Source organism: Sturnus vulgaris, chromosome 10 (assembly GCF_052056855.1).
Source record: "Sturnus vulgaris isolate bStuVul1 chromosome 10, bStuVul1.hap1, whole genome shotgun sequence".
NCBI lineage: Eukaryota > Metazoa > Chordata > Aves > Passeriformes > Sturnidae > Sturnus > Sturnus vulgaris.
In genome coordinates, this window is record NC_142252.1 from 3,966,178 (window position 1) to 3,989,174 (window position 22,997).

At 40.5% G+C, this 22,997-nt stretch overlaps 2 protein-coding genes across 3 annotated transcripts in view; one reads left to right on the forward strand and one right to left on the reverse strand.

The window, feature by feature from the left end:
* HDLBP (high density lipoprotein binding protein) overlaps window positions 1-1,019 on the reverse strand; it is a 36,832-nt gene extending 35,813 nt beyond the window's left edge. The window contains exon 1 of the mRNA XM_014870371.2: window positions 888-1,019. The gene's annotated coding sequence lies outside the window, so the exon portion shown is untranslated. The remainder of the gene's footprint in view (window positions 1-887) is intronic.
* SEPTIN2 (septin 2) lies at window positions 318-21,831 on the forward strand. Of its 2 annotated transcripts, none has more exons than XM_088170598.1 (13): window positions 318-336; window positions 3,444-3,476; window positions 4,458-4,578; window positions 7,713-7,799; window positions 8,675-8,798; window positions 12,030-12,164; window positions 12,404-12,521; window positions 13,834-13,935; window positions 14,231-14,376; window positions 15,036-15,119; window positions 16,831-16,888; window positions 18,742-18,854; window positions 19,223-21,831. In XM_088170598.1, the coding sequence occupies exons 2-12, from the start codon at window positions 3,468-3,470 to the stop codon at window positions 18,844-18,846; spliced, it is 1,089 nt and encodes a 362-aa protein (XP_088026724.1). In that variant the 5' UTR covers window positions 318-336; window positions 3,444-3,467; the 3' UTR covers window positions 18,847-18,854; window positions 19,223-21,831. The 2 variants fall into 2 exon arrangements, with proteins under 2 accessions (XP_088026724.1, XP_014725860.1); XM_014870374.2 differs by lacking the exon at window positions 318-336 and adding an exon at window positions 1,080-1,176.
* Window positions 21,832-22,997: the final 1,166 nt, after the last annotated feature.

Below are 22,997 nucleotides of genomic sequence, written 5' to 3' on the forward strand. Positions count from 1 at the left end.
GATTTCTATATTATCAATATTCCCAGCACAATCTTCTCTCTTGCTTCTTGTCTTTCAGTTGAAGAAATTACTCTTGCCGGTTACAAAACCTCCCCTAATGTTTGGGGAAAACCATCACGGGAAATGCTACTTATCATGTGCCATTTCAGCTACAGCTCAAGAACCATCAGCACTCCGTGCTTAACCCTCTTCAGGGCTGCTGGATTGCTGGATCATCCTGGTCTATAAATAACCCGAAAAGAAAGCCACACTGCAGGCATAGAGAGCGGATCAGCAGACGCTGAATTTCCCCTCGTATCATGCACAGAGGCGCTGACGCTACCTGCAGTGTCACAGGTGAGGCCAAAACCCTCCCCCACCGCGGCCCATGGCGCAGCCTCAGCTTTGGGGACCAGGAGCAATGGGAATAGGGACTAGTGTGCACTTCGAGAGCCCGCAGCAATCCGGGCCCGGGGCACGGGGTAGGACCCACCACCACCCAAAGGAGAGAGGAATGTGACCTCTTCCTCAGTCGCATCCCCTCAGCGGCGGCGCGGGCCCAGCCCTAGGGGAATGAAGGGGGACATGACTCATGGCTTTTGTGCGCTCCTGGCTGGCCCCGGAGCGCTCCCCGGGGCGGCGGAGCGGGGCCCTGGGGCGGCTCCCGCGCCCGGCTCGGTGCGGGGTTCGCCGGCGGCACGTGGGCCGCGCTGCGCCAATGGCAGCGGCCGCGACCATAGAGCGGGGCCGGGCACTCGCTGCACATCCCGCCCGCTGCCCCTCTCGCCGCTGCCGCCATCTTGCTGCAGGCGACGGAACGCGCTCGGCCGCCGCGCCGGGCCCGCGCCTTCCTCCCGCTCACCGGAGGCGCTCCCGTCCCCGCCTTCCCGCGCCGGGCCCGGCATTACCTCTAGTCGGCCCGCAGCGAAGCCTATGCTGGGTACGAGGCCGACGGCCCGGCCGCCATCTTGGTGCAGCAGAGGGGATGTGCGTGACCTACAACATGCGGGCGGCCCCGCCCCGTCCCAGCGGGTTGCTATGGGGATGGGGCGCGCGCGTGCGCGCGGGGCCCCGCACCGCCCGGGGGCGGGGCCTGGGGCGGGGCGGCTCCGCCCCCTCCCCTCCCCCGGCCGTGCGCGCGCGGGAGCGGAGCCCGGAGCTGGCGGCTGAGGGAGGCGCGAACCGAGCGGCGCTGCGGTGAGTGAGGGGCCCTGCCCTGCCCCGGGGGAGCGCGGGGTCCCTGTGCCCGGCGGTAAAGGCACCGCGGATGAGGGGAGGCGGCGGGCAGGAGCGCTGGGAAAGGGTCTGTCCTTTTCAGCCGCGCAGACGGACCCCCGAAGCTGAGGGGTTTGGTTGAGTTTTGGGCGATGCTGGTGAAGAGGGAGCGGGTCGGTGGGCGCTGCTGCGGGCGGTGCCGGGCAGCGAGGTGCCCTGGCCGCCCGCCCGCCCAGCGCGGGACCGGATGCTCGTGTGGGCCGCCATGGGACCCCCGGGCGGGGGCCCTCCCACAGCGTGTAAGGCAGGCGCCTCTGAACGCGCTCTCGTAGAGAGCTTCAGCCGCGCTGTTGAAACCGCAGGGTGAGGAACATGACCGACAACTCCCGAGGAAAATCTGGGATGCTTCGAGGCAGCCGAACCCTAACCCCGAGCGCAGCCCTAAGCCCCCCGTGGGACGCCCTGGGCTCGGGTTGCGGTCGGACGGGGCCTTGGCCTTTGGGTTCGGGTGAGCTCCTGCCCGTGTGGGAGCGCTCAGACCCGACGGGAACGCTGTGGGGAAGATCATTCCTGAAAGATTTCTGTGCTTGGTTCCGTGTGTTAAAATATAATGTAGCTGTAGCCGTCTGCATTGCTCTGCTCGCTGCTTCGCTTCTCAGTAGCTGTGAGAAACTTTCCCCTGCTCTTAGCCCTCATCTGAGGAACAATTGGGTGACAGACAAGTCTCACAAATTAAAAGAATGTTCCTCTGTGTTCCAGCACGATCTAGTTTTGTTTGGCATTGAAAACCTCTCATGGAGAATGCTTAAGCAGGAATCAATGACATCACTGTGGAGGAAACACTCTTGTAAGGAAGAGTTGCTATCAGAGCAATCTTACATGATAAAAGGCTCACGGATAAGTTCTTCACTAGCTAAACACATCATAGGTCGTAGACTCTCATGGACTGACACACAGATGTTGCAGATACTAGATTTTATTTTTATCTTGCAATTTCAGTTGAGAACCATGCTTTCCAATTTTAATTTTGTGTCAGTAACCAGGGTGCTAGATTTTCCTCAGCAAATTTGGCTTCATGAGAAAGGACACCAAATTGCTTCAGTGTTTAACATCTTCAGTCTTTAACTCCCACCAAAGCCAAATGAGGTTAAAATTGTGTAACCCTACACCTATACAGTAGCTTTGAGAAAAAAATCATCCTCACATTGAAACAACTTTGCCTTTTGCCTGACACAAAAAGTTTGGCTTCTGCTAACACTGGGCAGTTTGATTCCAAGATGTCTCTGCTGGGAGGAGCAGACTGAAGGGTGCTGCAAACTAAAGCAGTTTGGTGAAATTTCACATGAAGCTGAACTTGCTGATAAAATCTGCTTGGAAGATGGAAAGAATCAGGTAGCAATAATTTTCCAATCCATAGAATTAAAGTGTGAGTGAGCTGGGTAAGAGGTGACTGAGGGCTTTGGAAGTGGGAACAGATACCTTGTGGTAAGAGAGTGAGCCAGGGGAGGGACTAGAAAGAGGAATTGCAGATACAGCATATGCTGATATTTTTATGATATTCTCTTGATATCATGCAAGTTAGTGGTTGGCAAGTCTTTGTTAAAAGACTATTTTGCATAGAAGTTTTAGATAAATCTTTAAAAAAAAATTGTGCCTGTTTTATATTTCACATACAAAAATTTTATATTGGTAAACAGAAGGTAGAATGACTGAGTTTGCAAGCATCTAGATGAAAGAGGAAGAGAATAAGTTTCATTTTGAAGCTGTTAGCTCTTTACAAAACACTCGAACATGGATGGAAATGTTGAGGAGAAAGAGGCTTGAAAAGAAAAATAATACATGAATTAGGAGAGTTTTTTTGGCTTTGAAGAAACTTTCCTCCGAAGAGCAAGGTGTCTTTTAGCAAGGTATTTGGTTTGCTTGGTTTCCAGAAAGGATGTGGGCTTTCAAAGCTTCAGAATTGTTTGTCACACATCTGGTGCCTTCAGTACCCCACATTCATGTTGCTTGAATTTGTTGTCTGACTGTTTATAGGAGCAACAGTAGCTAAAAATTCTGCCCCTTGTTAGTACAGAAGAGTCAAATACTTGTGCTCTGTGAAGATGTTGACACTGTTTCTGAATCTGGCATCCAATCAGAGATGCTCCTTTTTCAATTTAGTGTGCAACAGCAAGTATTACACTGGTTTGTGGGTGAGTTTTTTCCTCATACAATTTTTAATAAGCTGAAAAGCATTATTATTTTTTCAGATTTTTTCCTGTCCTTCCCTAAAAATGTCCAAGGTAAGAATAACATTTCTCTCTTCCAATGTAACAATGTGAAACATATTTTTTGTTTTTAAATATTAATCTTCAATGACAAATTGTGCAACCTGCATCTGTTTGATGGTGAAGGGTGTTGTAAATTTACTGTCCATAGGACACATAATATTGAAAGATGAGCAATGTAAAACATAGATTAAAGTAGTTTCATGCAAGTATAAATCTCTGCAGTTAACTAATACTCTTGGAAGGATTTAATTTTGGTCAGAGCTGTATAAAAGCTCCTTGGTGCATCTTCATTGAAACTTCCTTTCTGCAATTTTGTTTTGAGCAGGCATCATTTAAGAAAATGGTGGTTTAGATTTAATTTCTTTCATTACTAATAGAACCAAAGGTTTTTCCAATAAAATCCTTCATTTAAGATATTGTAACCTAAAATATTATTGTTGTGCTGGGATACATCTAATTCTTGGACCCCAGCATTTGATATCATGAGTAAAACTTTCATGTTGGCTTATTGGAGTGAAATGAATGCTAAAGGGTGCTTGAGTAATGTGTTAGAAGAGGGAACTAAAGATGTAAAGATTTCTCTGTTGCATCCTTTGGATGTGCTAAAAATGGATCATAAATGGTCATCTTTTTATTCAAGTCCGTAGAAAACTGTTTTATTTTAATTGTGTGTGAAGACTGTTCAAAAAGTGATTCGTGCCCACAATTCATACTTTGATAAATAGTTATTTGGGATTTTGTTTCTATTTTACTTAAGATGATGTTGGCTGGATAGCTGAACAAGTGAAACTTTGTTTTTTAAACCCTAGGTCAATGTAGTTGTTCTGCACTTCCTTGTGAAACTGTTGAGTAGTAGGAACTTCTGAATAGTTTCCTCTCTGTCACATAGCTTTAAACCTTTTGAGATAAGTGAGCAAAGCAGTTATACAAACTAATAAGTCTTGAGTGGTTGCTTATTATTGTCTTTTTATTTTTTTTAAATTTCATTTTTAGCAACAGCCTGCTCAATTTACCAACCCAGAAACTCCAGGCTATGTTGGATTTGCAAACCTTCCCAATCAGGTTCACCGAAAGTCTGTGAAAAAGGGGTTTGAATTTACTCTTATGGTGGTTGGTAAGGAAGCATTTTATAGTTTTTCTCACAATTAGTCACAGGGAATTTTTAGTTAAAACTAATGTTAGTTGCACTATGCTAAGGCTTCAGCTTCCATCAGTAACTATCCTATACTGTTGCATTTAGCTTCCTTTTATATTTTATTGATTTTTACAGCAGTTGTTTACCACATTACAAACCATGCTGGAACACATTAATAAGTTTGTGGATGAAGAAATTTTATTGTGCACTCCAGCAGTCATTCCTTCCTTCCTTCTCCCCTGTCTTACAGGATTCCAGCACTGCATTTAAAATGTAATTTAAAACTGGTTTTGCATTTGAATACAGTCTAAGTTCATTTGTATGTTTTGCTTAAGAGACTAGTATTAAGGGACCATTCTATTTAAAATGTTGTTTATGCTTCTTTAGTTCAAAAGAATCTAACTTTAGTCTTTTCAACCCTTCCAAAGACTCTTATAAAAGAGTGAGAAAAACTGAGAATTGGACGAGTTGGTTTTGATGTGAGCTGTTACTTTTTACTTTGATGGTGATTTTATGTTAGCAGTTGTAATCTAAAGTGTTATTCTATTGGATAATTCATTGGGAGTCTGTGTTGGTATCTGGAATAGAAAGAAAAATCTGGTGTCTGCAGAAGTACCTCAATCCTTTCAGAAGTTGGTTGTTGTTCTTGAAAATTAAATAGACTCCCAAATCAGGCTTGGGTGTCTTCTCTGTCTCTCTGTTTGTGAGCCATAACTTGTGAGTTTTGCTGTTTGAACACTGTAATTCTTGCTTTTAAATAGGCTTTCACAAAAAGTACCCTAATAGAATTAGGCTTTTCATTACCTGGCACCACAAGAAATAAATCCCATTTGTGTGCTAGATTTGCCTAAGAGATCACAGTGGGAATGAGCAGGAGAGGTGAGATAGTGCATGATAGGAGGTGTTTAACTTCTTAATTATTTTGGATTTCAGTAGTTACAGGGAGAGTCTATCCTCAAACCTTTCATTAGTTTTGCCAAATGACAGCCCTAGCACTGCTTTTGTCCTACTTCTGTATTTTGTTCTTCAGTGTTGTACAAAGTTTTCCCTTATCCTTGTCTTCCTAGAATTTTATCATAGTTTTTTACTCTATCTTTCATTGGATTTGATTTGGATGATACCATAAAGGATATCTCATAAAATCCAAGAGTAAAACCAAACTTTAAGTAGCTGCTTCAAATCATGCTGTCTACTGTAACTCTTCAGAATTTATTGTTCAGTGATCCTAAAAGTGTGAACAGTTTTGAGAAAGAAAAGATGTGCTTTCTCTACTGTAGCTAAACTTAACTTCCAGCTTTATTTGAATTCTAATTGCAAATAGTGCCACGTTAAACACTTCTGGAAGAAAGCAATGTAAAATTATACAGACCAACAGTTGTTTCTAGCCTCTTGTAAAACAGAAGTAGAGGGGAAATTATATGTTGTAAGAGTAACAGAAAGGCAATTATTCCACCCATGTTGGAGTAAAACTTTACACTTGTTGCCTTCCAGTATTTTAAGGGATAAATGAAAACTACAGGAAGAAGACTTGGAAAAAAATAATTTCATTGAAAATTTGGAGTGGTATTTTAAGATACACTCGCAGAGGGAGGCAGCTGATGTAAGCTAAAATAAACTGTACTTTAAATTGTTGATTATTTCAGCAGTTTGGAATGTGAATTCCTTCTCTTCAAATATGCATGGAGTTTAAGTATGTTCTCTTGTGGGCTATACAGTGCCTCTTTTGAACTATCATTCTTCATGAAGTTGCCATCCTTCATTTCTGAGCAGTATAATACTTCAAAGCTGCCTGTGCTGACAGAATCCTAATCAATGATTTTGCTTTTTCACACAGCTTTTGGTTGTTTTCTTTTCCTGCTAGTGTTTACTGTGATAGGTGAAAATATGAGCTGGACTTTATAAGAATTTGGCTGCTTGGCTCTGTTGCTCCCAAAGAAATCTCAGTCACTTGTATTTATTTTTATAGTCATTATTAAGCTGTGACTTCATCTAAATAATTATTTCACTAAAGAGTCACTAAACTACTGTAGCCAATATAATCATTGACAGTAACTATGAAAACTGATTTGGTTTATGTGTAATATTTACCCATACTGAAACTGGAACGTGGCATTGGATGAAATCATACTTTTTATGATTTTGCTGAAATGTTTCCGTGTGACTTGAGTTACTCTGAGTGTGTGTCACCTTCACTGGTGACAATCTGATCCTGAAAGCTGCATTCTATAAGGCATTTAAAACTGGCAGCTCCTACTCAAATCTTCATTTTAAAACAATTTCCATCCTTCCTTTTTCTTTTGTTCAGATGTTTTTGTCGGATTCATGTTGCACGATAGCCTGTGTTACTCAGAGATTCTGTGGGCCATCATTTTTTAACATCTAATTTTGAAATTTAATCCTATCAACACCTGAAATAAAACTAAAATTCTAGAAAAAGATCTCTTCAGTGAACTCAAATACTGAACATTTCAAGTTACTGCTTTTTTATGTTATGAACATTTGTTCTGATTAAAATCTTGATCTTTAACTGATTAGTTGCCCTCTGAATTTTCCTCATGGCTGTCAGTATCTCTAGAACAAAAATATATTTATGGTACTCTGGTAATCCCCAAGTTCATCAGTATAAAAAAATTGCTCAGTGGCCATATTCCTCTTGCTTTGAGTTCTTGTTTGCCATATTGGCATAAAACCCAGAAATAAAATCCACTTTATGATGCTTGGCTGTATAGAAGGTCAGCAATGCATTTTGCATTGTTTAAATTGGTGATAAAGCCTTGATAGGATGTAGCTTCTCACTGGGTATGATATTTCACATTCTGGAGTGATAATAGAAAACCTGTCTTAAAAAATCAGGAGACATGAAATGGGAAATCTTGAGTCTAAATGGGTCACAGCTCCATTTGACTAGCAGCATTAATTACAAATCATTATAAAGCCAAGATGTAAAAATTGTTTTTCAACCTTTTTGTGCAAACTTGGCTAATCCAAAATTAGAAGTTGTAAATTTTTAATTTGTAAGAAATATGAAAAAATCTATAGTCAGATAATATTGTCAGATACTCTTGAAATTATTTATGTACATATGTTGAATTTATCTTTATATTGAATCACAGGTGAATCTGGATTAGGAAAATCTACATTAATAAACAGCCTCTTCCTGACAGATCTCTACCCAGAGAGGATAATCCCAGGAGCTGCTGGTAAATACATCTTTGCTCAATGATTTTTGGAGTTGAATGCTTTTATCTTGGAATTTTGGTAACAACCAGCAGTGATTTCTAGCTGTAATAGTTTCTAATGCATTTCCTGACACTAGAGCTGTTTGATAAAATCATTTTCCTCTGCACCCAGGATATCTGTCAGGTCTTTGTTTTTCAGTCCTTGGGTGTATTTGTATTAACACCTAGAAATTTGATCCCTTCTTTTGCTTAAAAACAGTCATTGTGTCACAGTAAGATAAATAATCAACTGAAACAATCAGAGAATTTATTTAATTTTTAATCTGTTGCAATTGTAAACATGAATTATTTATACCTGCTTGCACCTTAATTCATTTGCTTTAGATTGATATTTAGTGAATGAGAACTTCACTTCCTGTTCTTCATTATTTCCTTGTCCTATTTTTATTCTGTTAATCAAGGCATGCAATAATGCAACAAAAGAGAATATTGTAATAAAATAAAAGATGCAACTTTTCTCTCTTTGCTACCTGTTGAATGACTTGCTTCAATGGTTTTATGATTACTTATAACTTTCAGTCTCAGGAAAAAAATATCCATTAGATATCATTTTGTAATGTTCTCCAATTATCTATGGTTTTGTCTCAGTCCCTTTTGCCTTAATTTCTACATTATTTTTAAGAAAAGCATGAAATATCATACAGTCCTCTAATAACATCTGAAGAATTTATTTCTTTATCTGCAGAATTTTGAGTCGTTTTGTTATCAGGCCTTAGAATGCAATTGATAGAATGGTATTTCTGCTGTTTTATCTGTCAATTAATCTTTGGAGCTTATCTCAGAATGACCTGCTCTTACAAACTGGATTGTGAAAGATGGAGTTTGTTGTGTTCCAGATAAGATTGAACGCACTGTGCAGATTGAAGCCTCCACAGTTGAAATTGAAGAGAGGGGCGTGAAACTGAGGCTGACGGTCGTGGACACACCGGGCTATGGGGATGCCATCAACTGTCGAGACTGGTACGTGCACAGAGAATCTCTCTTCATCTCTCTGTGGAGACTGACACACATTTCTTAGCTGTCCTGGTGGGGGGAAGTGTGGTGTGTGTCTGCGAAATGCTGAATTTGAGGTGGGATTTTTTTGTTTGTTTTCTAATTCTGAGGAAGCTTCATTTCAGTGGTATGAATTAATTCTGATACAAGTGAAGAGGTGTCCATAACTTCGACACAACTTGAAATAAATTTTGCTTGAAAGAGCTTTGAGTGAACAGTGACCTTGACTCTCAATAATACTCTTCAATCCAAGAAAAAATCCACCCCTAGATCTTGTCCACATTCACTTGAGCATTGTCAGATTCTGTGGCTGATTTTTAAGTGCTTTTCATCATCTTAGATTTTGTTTGGTTGGTTGTTTTGTTGTTTTTGAGTTTTTTTACGAATTTACGTGATAGTAAATACTGAGAAGTAATCTTGAGATCAATAGCAATCAGTTTTCAGCGGTAATACCTTTTCCCACATCTCTCAAACCCCTGACCCTCAAGGTAACCTCTAGCTTTCCCCATAATTTTGGAAATTAAATTTCCCAATAAAATGAAATTCAGGTTCAAGACCACATGTCCTGCCCTGGTGAGCCCAAGGACTACTGCATGAACAATCTCCTGTTTCATTTGTTCAAAAGCTTGTGGTTGTTGTTCAGGACTCCACTTGAAATCGTTCTTCTTCTGCATCACCTGATAGAGAGGCTTTACAATCTGACTGTACTCTGGAATATTCACCTTACAAAAACCCACAGCACCTGGGAGAGCCTGAGCTTCATTCCTGCTGGTCACTGGGGACAGAACTGCTGTTTTGTTCACCACTTCCATTGGAGTCTGACTTTGCCTATTTTGCCATTTTACTCCTAAAAACTGGATTTCCTGGGCAGGTCCCTTGACCTTACTTTGCTCTATGGCAAAACCAGCCTTCAGGAAGATCTGGATTATCTTCTCCCCTTGCTCAAAAACTTCCTCTGTTGTGTGTCCCCACACAATGATGCCATCAATGAAGCCTTACACTTCAGAAATAACATCAGCCCTTCTATTCTGTCTGAGGATGTGCCCACTGGAAACTGGAGCTGTGTTTATGCTTGAAGAATTTCCTGTGGTGGTTGTACTTCCTCTCAACTCCTGCACCCACGCTGCTGAGGCAGTGGTGGGTTTTCCATCCTACTTCCTCCTGTCTTTTCTGTGGTCATGCAGGTAAAAACACAGATTACCTTATCCTGCCTCTTGAGGATGGGGGTGTTTGTTCCAATAGCAGAGACTGGCCCATCCTGATGGAGTATGGAACATTTCCTCTCAAGTTTGCTCGAGTTTATCAAATCTGTTCCTAATCTTGGACAGTCTTTCCACAGCTGAGGTGCAGGTTGGTAGGGAAGACAAAAAATTATATTCATGTTGCCAGAGCTGGTCACCTGAAGCACTGTTTGCTCTCCTTCCTTCATTGAGAACAATGCCTAAGAGTTGATGTACAACAGTGGTGTGCTCTGTACAAACTTCTGCCACATGGATTGTGTACAGTGGACCTCCTCTGGATCTACAGGGGACTGATGGTTATTTGGACCCCTATAGATTGCCTCCAGCACAATTCTCTCAGGTACTGGATACCCTCCTCCATGGCCTTCCACCTGCCTGGTCACACCATTAGATTATCCTTGAGAGAATACCTTTCCCTCAGGCTTGACAGAAGTCACCAGCAGAGCTGAGAGTTTCTGTCCTCTTCCCAATCCCCTTGTCAATGCCCACATCCCAGGACAGGGATCCCTGTTGCTTGGCTTCCCTACAATCTGGTTCCATCTGGGCTGCAATATCCTGGTATCAGAGCAGCCAGTTTGCCAGGGTCTCCCCCAAATGGCAGCTGAAATATTTTCACATATCTTGCAGCTCACAGAGGGTGATTGGGTGATTTATCTCTGGCTCTGCATCTTCCTCCTCCTGTGAGCGCCCTGCTTCCTCTTCATCCTCCACTAAGCAAATTGATTTGGTCCTGGATTTCTGCTGTGCAGAGGCAGCTGTTTGTGGCACAGTTGTGGCAGTGGTTCAGCTGCAGTTGGAATGGCCATGGTGCCTGTTGCTCTGCTTTCCTCCTCCTTGCCTGAGCGTGCTCTCTAGTTATGAGCAGTGTCCAGCAAATAAAAGCCAGGGCTTAGCATGCTGCAATAAGTTGCTCCCCTCTGGAGTTGCCCCCTCCTATTGATCTGGGCCAGAACCAGCACACCAGTGGACAAAAAGTTGGATATGAGCAGGCAGTCCCTGAAAGCCATTAGTATCCTGTATTATCACTGCAGCAAAAGCAGTGTGGCCAGCAGGTTGAGGGAGGGAGTTCTGCCCCACTCCTGTGAGACCTGCATCCAGCTCTGGGGCTCCAGCACATGACAGACATGGACCTATTGGAGCAGTTCAGAGGAGGACCATGAAAATGACCCAAGGGCTAGAAGAAAAGAAAGGCTGGAAGAGTTGGGATTCCATCTGAAAAAGAAAAGAGAAGACGCCAGGGAGACCTGCTGAGGCCTTGAAATATATCAAAGGGGCTCACAGGAAACATGGAAGGAGACTTAATAGCAGGGCCTGTAGTAATAGAGCAAGGGGCAATGGCTTGAAACTGAGAGTAGATTTAGGTTGGATGTAGAAGAGACTTTTCTGCAGTGATGGTGTTGAGGCCCCTGGCACAAGTTGCCCAGAAAAGCTGTGGCTGCCCCATCCCTGAAAGTGTCCAAGGCCAGGCTGCATGAGGCTTAGAGCACCTTGGACTAATGGAAGGTGTCCCTGCCCATGACAGTAGCTTGAAAATAGGTGATCTTTAAAGGTCCCTCCAAAACCATTTATGATTTTAAATCAGTTGGAACAAGAACCTTAGAATGTCTTGAAAATGTGTGGTTAATGTTACTCAAGATATAAACACTAACCCAAGAGAAATTTGTTGTAGAACAAAGGTAGGGTTATGCATATTTTATCTTTATATATATATATATAAAAACCAAGCTACTATGCATATTTTATTTATATGTGTATATATACTAGCTTGCTATTCTAGAATTCAATTAAAATTTTATGTGCTCTTCTATTTTCCCTGTTCTATAAAATTGCTAAATGAATTTTCGTCCATCAGAAGATTAGTTCCTCAACAGGATATTTTAGTGGTTTAATATTACCTTTGAGATCCCTAAAATTGTGGACCATTTGGTGATTCCTCAAATCCATGTTTGTTTTGCAGTTTTAAGACCATAATCTCTTACATTGATGAGCAGTTTGAGCGATACCTGCATGATGAGAGTGGATTGAACAGAAGGCATATCATAGATAATCGAGTTCATTGCTGTTTCTATTTCATTTCACCATTTGGACATGGGTAGGTGTTTCTCTGTCTGTTTGTTTTTCACATTATTTTGTTTTAGAGAGTTGGTATGTGCCTGTTGACTTAAATTTTCAGAATCAGGTTCCCATTACTTAAGCAACTGCTATAACTGCTGACATTAATTGACTGTGTTCTTTCTCTCTGTGTAAAGAGAGATATTTATGTTGGAGTGAAAAAAAATCTGTTAATTTAGAGTAAAAAATAAATTAAAATTTTCCGTATTTTAATTTTAGCCTTAAGCCTCTGGATGTTGAGTTTATGAAGGCCATACACAATAAAGTAAATATTGTACCAGTGATTGCAAAAGCTGATACACTTTCCCTGAAAGAAAGAGAGAGACTAAAGAAAAGGGTGAGTATTTTTCTGGCTTGCAGAAATGTGTTGTGCTTTGGTTGTAGCAATACAGTGGCTGAAGAGAGGGCCATTCTCATTCAACTTATTCTGTCCTAGCTGAGGAAAAAAATAATCTCATGCACAGTGTAGCATCACTTAATATGTAGTTTGATATCTTGTAAATGATTTTATTATGTATTTGACTGAGAAACTGTCCTTAGAATGCTGTTTGCATAATGGCAGTCTGGCTACATTTAAGTTAGATTATAAGTGAATTTTGAAGCTTTGGAAAAATATTTAAATACATTTACTGATGGTAATTGCTCTGTTGCCTGTTTGATCAGTCCCAAAGCAGAGATAGTGTCTGCATACAGAATGTGCATATGTATATTTTTTGGTTTTTTTACCCAGTTAGAATTGTGATGGTTAAAAAATGGGATTTTCAGAGATGTTTCTCATTTTGAGGTTGTTTTTCTTCCCCTATGCCAATTCTTTTAAAGCATTCCAGTCCTGTCTTCCAGAGGCAAGACTTCTTAACACATTAAGTCATGCAGGATTTGCTGCTGTATTTGCTGGGAAGAGGTGGGATTCAACCAACCATCATGAGCTAATAACAGCTATGAAGCTTAAAAAGAAGTGTTAGAATTAACTTATCAAAGGCATGCTCTATTGCAAAGGCAATAGCTCTTGCATTGAAAACTTCAGGATTTTTGTCAGTTATTCTGAAAATCCTTATAGCTTTCTTACCCAATCTGGAATAAAAATAGAGACTTTATATATAGTATACTCTAGTAGGTAGGTTTAGAGTGCTAGAATTCTGCAGAAATAAAGATTATTCTTTTTTAAAGAGCAAAATTTGGGGTCTGTGACAAATGGATTCCTGCTGCAGATACAATTGCTGGCAGCCATGAATAAAAAAAGTATTTGTTGTGTCTATATCTCAGTTTTTCAAACACTTCTACCTCAAGCAGTAATTCAGAGGTAAGAGCAAGGGTATTAAGCTATAGAAAGCAAATATGACTTCTAAGTCAATGCTTTTATTACTATAAAAAAATTACAAAGGTTTAACAAAACACAGATTCCACAAAGGACAGTGTTTTTGTAAACACTGTTGTTTTTCTGAAAAGTCTGTGGAAAGTGGTTGTTGAATATCATGAAGAAATATTGTATTTAAAACCAAATCCTTGATGAACAATTTGGATCAGTAAGATAAATCCAGATTTCTTAAAGGATTGTGTATTAAGTAATTTTATGTTAAGATTTAAAAGATTTTAAGATTTTACTGATTCTGCATGTACATTGTATCGATTTCTTCTATTGCATATCTCAGATTCTGGATGAAATAGAAGAGCATGGCATCAAGATTTATCACCTACCTGATGCTGAATCAGATGAGGATGAAGATTTTAAAGAGCAGACCAGACTCCTGAAGGTGGGACTGGTTTAATAGGTTATATACATGGATAATATATTGTGTTTTTCCAGACTGCTCAGGTGGCTTTAGAACAAGACCTGCAGTGCAACCTGGAGTGAGTCACCGTGTCTCTACCCAGGCTTCCCTAGCTTGGAAGATGGTGGCAGCAGTTACTTTTATTTATTTTACACCTTTAATTTAAAAGGATTATGAACTTACTACCATAATATGCAGTACTGAGCAGAACAAGAGTTGTTCTTGGAGTTGTTTGTCCTGGTTCATTAAAAGTAGCTTTTGCACTTTTGACTTTCAGGCCAGCATTCCATTTTGTGTGGTGGGGTCCAATCAACTCATTGAAGCAAAAGGTAAAAAAGTTAGAGGTCGGCTCTACCCATGGGGTGTAGTTGAAGTGGAGAATCCAGAGCATAATGACTTCCTGAAGCTGAGGACCATGTTAATGTAAGTTAGAAAATTCCAATTAAATAGTAGTTTAGGAAACAATCATCAAGACAATCAAGCACTGCACGGGGGGTTTGCAGCAGTGTGTAATCCCTGGACACATTCAGAATTTGTGTGGGGAAGGCCATGAGCAGCCTTGACTTAGCTGAGCTAGGCCTAGTCAGGAGCTGGAGCACACAGGACCCATAGGTTGTCTCTGATGTGAATTACTTGGTGATTCTGTGAAAATAATGATTTGTCTGATTCTTTTGTGGAATTGCTACTCAGATTCCTGGAACTTGAAACGAATTGTGCTTATTACAATGTATCTACAAGTAGATACACTTGCAAGGGAGCAGACTTTAAAAGCCCACTAGTCGGTTTGGTTTTTGTTGGTTTGTTTTTGTTTTTTTTTCTGATCTTTGCTACTCTGTTTCACCTGCTCAGGTTCATCAAAGGCCTCACCCAGGAGTACAGCTCTGTCAGGGCAGTCCAGGGCTGAGGTGATCTCTGTGTCCTTTATTGCACCAATTTAACTGAAATTAGCTTTTAAATTAGCATGCTAAGTGGGCGTGCATACTGAGCACATTGATCCAAGACAGTGCTGAATGTGAGAGTTGCTTAAACAAACTGATGTCACACAAGGATGTTTTATCTTTTAATTACTTTTCTTCCTCCAGCACCCACATGCAAGACCTTCAGGAGGTGACCCAGGATCTTCACTATGAGAATTTCCGCTCTGAGAGGCTCAAACGAGGCAGCAGGTTGTCATCTCATGGTTACATGCTGCTCATTCATCCTCTGAATTTCTATTTTGCTCTCTCTGTGTCTCACCTACCATTGCATTGCTAGGATTTGGTAGACCAAGGGCAGCTCTGTAACTCCAGTCAGCATCAGGTTCTATTGACCAGCTTACAAAGAGTGTATTAAAAATATTTAGTAAATCTGAAGTGACACTTGTGGAGTTATGGAATTGTGGGAATAGATCTGTGCCTTTGGTCTGAGGCTTAAACACAGTTGGATTGGAATGCTGAAGGTACTAAGTAGGACAGATGTCTATGACAAATGTTGTCATAAAAAATCTGCAGATTAGATCAGAGCTGATAACTTAAAAAGAGTGTGGGGATTTTTTTTCAGAATTAACAACCGGGATATTTGGATTGGGCCTTTAAAAAGAGATGATCGAATTTTTTTGCAATGCTTTATTAAATATGACATACATAAACAGTAGCAGTCACAGGGTAATGGCTGTTAGCCCTGCTTGCAGCTGAATTGGGTAGGGCACAGCTTTCCTGGAAAGAGAACAGGGGAAAACACCCCATGTTTAAGTACAGCAGCAGGGGCTGTGAAGATGAGTTGGTGAGTTCTTCGGGGGAACTGCGTGTTTCCTGGTTTAGGTGTTTCACCTGCGTCTCTTCTTGTAGCCACTAGAGGGTTCCGAATTGCACATTCTGGGGGCTTTGGGGCATTTTACAAAAGTTTCCCCATCCTGCTGTTGACAGAGATTTTGTCACATGTCCGGTCAGTTTTCAGTAAAAGGAGTTTTCCTTTTACAGTTTCCTGCCTGTAGCATTGGCCTACAGGCAAGATAAAATGCTCTTCTCCTCTGACTTTAAATCCTGCTTTCTGAAATTCAAGGTAAAAGTCTCCAAAGTTCCCAAGTTCTGGCACCTCTTATCCAACAAAATGTTGTTGTACAACGGCCTTAGAAGTAACGTGACTTAAGGCCATCCAATCTTTAGAGTATTTCAAGTTGCTTTTGAGTATGTGGAACTAAGACATGTTTTTGTATCTTTTCTAGTTAAGTGGCCCATATACCTTTTCTTTCACATTTCTGAAAGGGTACTAAAATGTAGTTATGGTTACTATAAGGTTAGATTTCATGTGAATTTGTTTCAGGCTTGCACTTCTGCTACCAGGAGTGCTTGACAATGGGTACTTTTTGACTGTACTCATTAATGATCTCAGAGGTTTTGGGGCACAGTGGATTTTTTTACAATGTATTTCTCTGTTAACTTTTTAACAAACACCAGTTTGTTTGCTTTACATATTTGATGGCACTTGCTTGATTAGATCCATTAGTAGATCTTCCCTGTTGTGACATGGAGTAGGAGAAAGCTATTAGCAAAGTGGTAGGAAATCTTGAATAAAGCCAGGTGGGAGGCAGTCACTTCTCCCACATAACAAGTGACCTGATAACAGGAAATGGCCTCAAGCTGCACCAGGGAGGTTTAGATTCAATATTAGGAGAAATTTCTTCACAGAAAGGGTGTTTGGGCCCTGGCACAGGCTGCCCAAGGGCAGTGGTGGAGCTGCCATCCTTGGAAGTGTTGAAACTGCTTGTGGATGTGGCACTGGGGGACATGGTTTAGTGGTGAACAAAATGCTGGGTTAATGCTTGGGCTCAGCAATCTTAGAACGTTTTCCCAACCTTCATGATTTTATGTTTCTAACATAATATTAATATTGTTTTAGGAAAATAGAAGATGAAGAAGTTAATAAAGACCAGATTCTGCTTGAGAAGGAAGCAGAAGTAAGATGACAGAACTTTATATTCTTGTAATGGGAGAATTTTTGTTCTTTTGTTTCCACTTTAGAGCAAACATTTATATGATCTTGGTAATTCGTAAAGGAAAAACAGTTATATGCCAATCTAAAATTATTTAAGGTTCATTAAGAAAACAGAATGAGAAGAGGTGAGAGGAGACTCAGGGGTTTTTATAGAACAAGTGGGATCTGGTAAAACATGATTCCACTGTAGTGATCAGCAATGGATGTAACACACACCATGTGGGCAAGGAGAACCATCCTCATGGGAGTAAAGGTTCTACAGTTAACAACTGCAGGTTGGGACAAAGTCAGTTCAGCTCTGCAGCAAAAGAGGGAATGAAATAAGAAATGAAACAGAAATTCTCATTCTGCCACTATGACAAATTCATAATGCATAGCTCTAATGCTGCTTTTCTTGTTCCTCTAACCTATAAAGGTTATAGATAGGCAAGAGTAGAAAAAGTGCAATGGAAAGCAAAATGTGGGCAGAAAGGCTGAAGTGGGGACCTGAAGCAGGTCCTGTGCTAGGGTAGATGAGGTTAAATAGCCTTGTTGAGAAGTAGATGGCAGAAGGGAAAGGGACTAACATGATCACAGATGGCAGGATGAATGAGAATCTACTACACAAGCATGGCTGGTTTCAATTTAAAAATACACTTCTAACATAGTCTGTAAATTGTGGTGTTCATTAGCATGAAATTTGTACATAGCAAGGTATTTTTGAGCAGGTGAGCTCAAAAATGCTGAGATGGGAGAGTTTACTTTCTCCATGAACGTGCTTGCTAAATGCAAAGGTATAATTGTTTGGTTTGGCAGGCTCCAAAGGGACAGATTCTAGATTTTGAGCACTGTGGATAAGTACTGGGAGTGGACACCTAGCTGTGAGGCTCTTCCATGCACTCCCTAAGAGCTTGTACTGGGGAGGGGGCTGAGTTAGATGAACTCCTTAGCCTGCCCCAGCACAAGCAGATGCTCAGATTTTTACTGGTCATCTTAGTGAGGACCCAAGTCCCAAAATGTAACCAAGGGAAAAGGAAAAGGGTTGTTGTTACAAGTAATATGAAAAACAAGTGTAGTGTCAACATTCTACAGGTTGAACTTTATTGTTAATCTTAACAGTTTATTTTGGGCTTACAGTATAAGTGCACAAAGGCACCCAAAATTATTTCCATAGTGAAGCTGATTTGGCACCTGTGAGAGTTGGGTGCAATAAAAGGATTTAAGTAATGTATGTGCAGTATGGTTCAGTTAATCTTCTTAGGTGATTGACATACTTTTCTTGTGCTCAAATGTTTAATATGTTTAAATGCAATACTCTGAAACTGAGCATTGACCAAGTTTAATTATGCTTGTCTCTCACTGGATGATTTGCCTTTAGTACTTGCTTCTACCTAGTCATCCCTAGCAAGGGAGTTGGGGAATAATCCTGACAATTTTATTTTTTGATGACAGAGACAGGAGTAGTTTGGAGGGACATAACCAGGTTTGGTTTTTTTTTTTTCTGATAAACTTCAGTAAGTGTAAATGCTTGTTCAGTACTTCAGAACCATAATTTTTATACATTTAGTGTCAGAGACTTCCATTTAGGGATGCTTAAAAATCCCATCCCACAGTACAATAATAAAGCCTATTTATTTCAGTCAGTAAATGCCAGCCTCTTCAGTGATGAAAAGCAATAAAAGAAGATGCCATAACCTGAGATCATTACCTGTCAGATAAAGAAAATGCAGACATGTGATCCCTCTTTAATAAAAACAAGTATTAGAATGGTGACAGTGAAGAATTCTATTCTGAGGTGCCATTGGGCTACAGAATTCTCCTGTGCTGCTTTTCCAGCTCCGTCGCATGCAGGAGATGATTGCAAGGATGCAGGCACAGATGCAGATGCAGATGCAAAGTGGAGAAGCTGACAGCAGTGCAGTTCATGGGCACCACGTGTAAAGTCTTGGGTAAGATGCTCAAATAACCACTTAAAGGGCTTCTCCTTCAGCTGTGCTCTAATTTGCTTGGTATTAAGGAGTTTTGGAAAAATGTCAACAAGATGGGTTCCCATAGGTTTCAGTCTTTAATTTATAAAGATTAACTGCTGCTTGCAAAGTTAAATGGCTTGGAGTCAAACTAAACAGTGTGTGTGTGTGTGTATGAAAATTTTCCAGAAAATCAATGCAATATATACTGGTAAGGATTATAGAAGAAGTCTTTGAAATAGTTTAAACAGGTTTCTTAATCTCATGATGAACTCATTGTTTCCTTGTGACTTATAAAATGTGTGCAGTTCTTTCATATCTGAAATGGTATTTTCCTGCCTTGTTTTCAGATAATTTTATCCCCTGACTCACAGGAGACTTCTGGAGCTGGATTGCAGTGGTGGAGGCAGAAAGGATGCCTCTTGCTTCCATGTGATCTGGAGCTTGCTGTAGAGTTTAATGTGAGACTGTTTTGTGGTAACATCTTGTGAGATGTATTTCATAACATGTAATCAGCTGGTTTTTTTGTATATTATACACATTTGACTTTTGTTTTCTTTAGTCCTTCTTATCTTGAGGTAATTTTAAATTTCCTATTAGAGATACAAAATAGTCATTGAAAGTTTTCTAGCCTGATAAGTGTTAGACAATAATTTTTTTTTATATACCTTGTTAGCTCCCTGCTTTTAACTTTGTATTCCTTTTAGAAATAAACAGCTGTCAGTGGTACCTTGTTCAGTGCCAGGTAACAGTCACCTCACTAAGGTTGCATGCCTGCAAGGTTAATTTTATAAATATTGCAGTGTTTACATGTGTGTGAGACACCAGCAGCCCTTTCTCTGTCTCTGCTCAGGCCAGAGGATTTCCTTGGCCTCTGCAAAATATCAAATGAAAATTCAAGCATGCCTTGTGTCATAGCAAAAGAAAGAAGAGGAAATGCCTCTGTGAGAGGCACACTGTATGTTATATGACAAGCATTATTTCTTTTAGATTTAACCTTGAGGGTTATTATTATCCTAAAATCTCTTACTCTATTGCAGCTAATTTTGAATGGTTTCTTGTAGGCCATCACAAATTACTCCTGCTATTTTCTGGCATTATTGTAGCCAAATAAACTTGAATAAGGCTGATTTTGCTGAATGAGGTAAACTCTAAAGAGTAGTTTTCTATGCATAGGTATTTCCTATATCCAAAGGATAAGAAATCCTTAATAAGTATTTTCATACTGGTTTTAGGGCATTGCAAACTCTTACATGTAGTAAAAATATATATTAGCACACTTCTCTTTTTAAAAGTGACCTGTTCCTGACAGGAGCAATACAAACTGTCTTTGAAGTTCTTGCTCCAGGATGGAGTCAGCAGTATTACTTCAGGAGTGACTCTGGTTTTTTTATTAGGCCACTAATAAAAAACTTTCTTAATCCTGGTAGCAAAAGAGATTGTTTTGAACTTGGCTGGACTTGTGCTGCAGATCATGCCTCGTGTGCTGTTTGCAGCAAATAATCAATAGAGCACACAACTGGTGGCTGACAGGCCAAGCAGTGCCACACCCTGGGTTGTCTGCTGCTCCTCATCAAGTCAGCAATCAGATTTCTTTATCTGAGCTATCACAAAACATCCTTATCTGAGCAGCTAATAAACAGAATTGCAGCTTCTTTTGGCTCTTTGAGCTCAGGTGCAGCTGTGACTTTTATTATTTTGTTAATGTTTCTTTGAAAAAAATAATAGAATTTCTACAGCTAATGTATCATTCCAGTGGTACTTCAGTGGCTAGATTAAATATAAACCTGTTAATCAACTGAAATTTTTACCTGCCTGAAACTACTGTTTTATGTTTGAATCTTTCTAAAAATGTGAAGTAAAACCCTGCATTGTAGCCTTTGCTGAGGAGCTCGAGCTCTCTTCTCAGAAGTATTTACTACCAAAGTTTGACACGACTCATTTGACCTTCCCTAACCTTGACAAAAGTGAATATGGGAACCTTTTTGTATGCACAGAAGAGTTAAATCCCATCTCTACATATAAAGCTTGAATGGAAAAATGTGTGTTTCTAAATTCTTGAGTTGCTTTTTCAAAAGAAAGTGTAGGACCAAAGTGATGAAGCAGCACTGTCAGACAGCACTCCACAACACCTTATTTATTTCTAATACCATGAGCCTGTACTTGAAGAAAAACTGTGAAATGTAAAATGTCTGCACAGGGGCCTGTTTGTTCTTGTTACTCTATACACACTGTGTATATTGGGCTGATAGGTTTTTTTTTTTTCCTGTATTTTTAGCATGGGAAAAAGAGCAGATTGTCCATTTGTTTAGTGCTGTTTGGTCACCATCTGTGAAATTATTTCAGGCAATGTGTGATTCTTTGGAATATTTACATATCTATTAAAATATTTGATCAGGATAAAGCATTTCATGTGATTCTTAAGAAAAAATCATTGATCAAAAAATTCTGCAGGAGAAATATTTTTATATGTTATTTTGGTATTTAATGGGAAAAACCAAGTTTATGGCACTGGCCATTTTAGCTGCAATACTCAAGACAGGTAATTAATTGCTGCTTCTTCCCAAGCCTCTGGGACAATTGTTCATAGTGTGCCTGATGTCTCTGAGGGTCTATTTCCCCCTCACTTTTCTTGGGATGGTCTTGAAATGGATGGTTTTATGCTAAGGCATGAAAAGCAAGACTACTTTTCTCAGAAAAGCTGCTGGTAAAAGGAAGATATGAGTAGCAGAAAGGCTTGGGGACAAAAGGTAGATTCTGTTTGGTGGCTTGCTGAACTGGCCACAGTTCTTTTTCTGTTACTCTATTGTGACGGTTTTTATTTTAGGATTAAAAATACTTTTGAATTTGCAGGACTTTATAGTTGATAGAAAAAAATTACTTGTTCTTGGTACAAAAACCTGCTATAATCTATGTACTACAATTAGCCAAAAGTGTAATAAAAATTGCTAAAAAGCTATTTTGTGTTTATTGTGATTCTTTATTACACTCAATTTGTGGTGATATATTTGAAGTATTGTCCTGTTACAGCCAGGACAGGGTGAATTTTTGTAGCATCCAGGAAAGGCAGGGTTGGGGTGGCAGTGGGGGGGGGGTTGTGCTCCATGGTAAACATTTTTGCATCTGAAGCCGTTTCTTGTATCCTTTTTGATATTTTATATGGTTGCTATTACAGTTCCTTTTCTTGTCTCATTGCTATTTCCAGTAAATTGTTCTTATTTCCAGTTCTCCTCTCCATCCCAGAAAAGAGGGAGAGAGGAAGAGAGAGCAAATGATTGGCAGCCTGGTTTGGAGCTTGAGTGGGAACACTAAACTGAGGAATACCATCCCTAAACAAGGAGAGCTTTAATTCAGCCCCAATATGGAGCACAAAGGGGTGAGATAACAACAGATCTACCCAGAGCAGGTTGGAAACAGGTTTGATCCAAGCATTTTCTGTATTCTGTCACAATGTTGCTTGGTCTGTCCATGTGGGTGTGGTGCCTAACTACGTGTATTGCCATAGATGCTCCTCCTGGGGAGTTTTTTCACAGCAGAGAGAGCAATCAGGATTGCTTTGTTGCTGTATTGTGGGATGCCAGTTTACGACATAACATCAAGGGCAATGAGGGTCACTAAATGAGTATTCAGTGTTGCTATCCAGGGAGAATAGGGAAGGATGATTTTCCCCAGGTTTTCACCCTTTTTTCCTCCCTCAGGCCTGTTACAACAGCTTCTGAGAGTTTTGAATTCCCTTTGTATGTTAAGGAAAGCCTGTTCTAAGTCTGCCAGGTCTACTCAGTGGGCTCCCCACCATGCTGAGAGTCAGGACAGAGATTTCTAGGGAGGTCATTCAGAGATCTGCCCCAAGGGTGAATAGACATGCATAGCATGGGAGAAAACGGGCCAGGTTTTGTGGAAATTCTCTGCTACAGTGGAAGTTCACTCCTAAAGAAGTACAGGATCCTGTTAAAGTGACAGAATATTTGCAAGGAGAATGCTGTGGCAACTCCAGAGAGGAGAAACTTATTGCAGAGTGCTGAACCCTGGCTTTTATTTACTGGACACTGCTCATCACTAGAGATCACCCTCTGATGAGGAGGAGGAAAACAGAGCAAAAGGCACCGTGGCTCTCTTTAGACTCTT

What these genes read in the sequence shown, in the direction of transcription:
- SEPTIN2 (XM_088170598.1), top strand. An exon ending in ATTTACTCTTATGGTGGTTG is followed by an intron (nt 4,579 to 7,712) that starts GTAAGGAAGCAT and finishes ATTGAATCACAG; the next exon opens with GTGAATCTGGATTAGGAAAA. An exon ending in ATTTCACCATTTGGACATGG is followed by an intron (nt 12,165 to 12,403) that starts GTAGGTGTTTCT and finishes TTTTAATTTTAG; the next exon opens with CCTTAAGCCTCTGGATGTTG.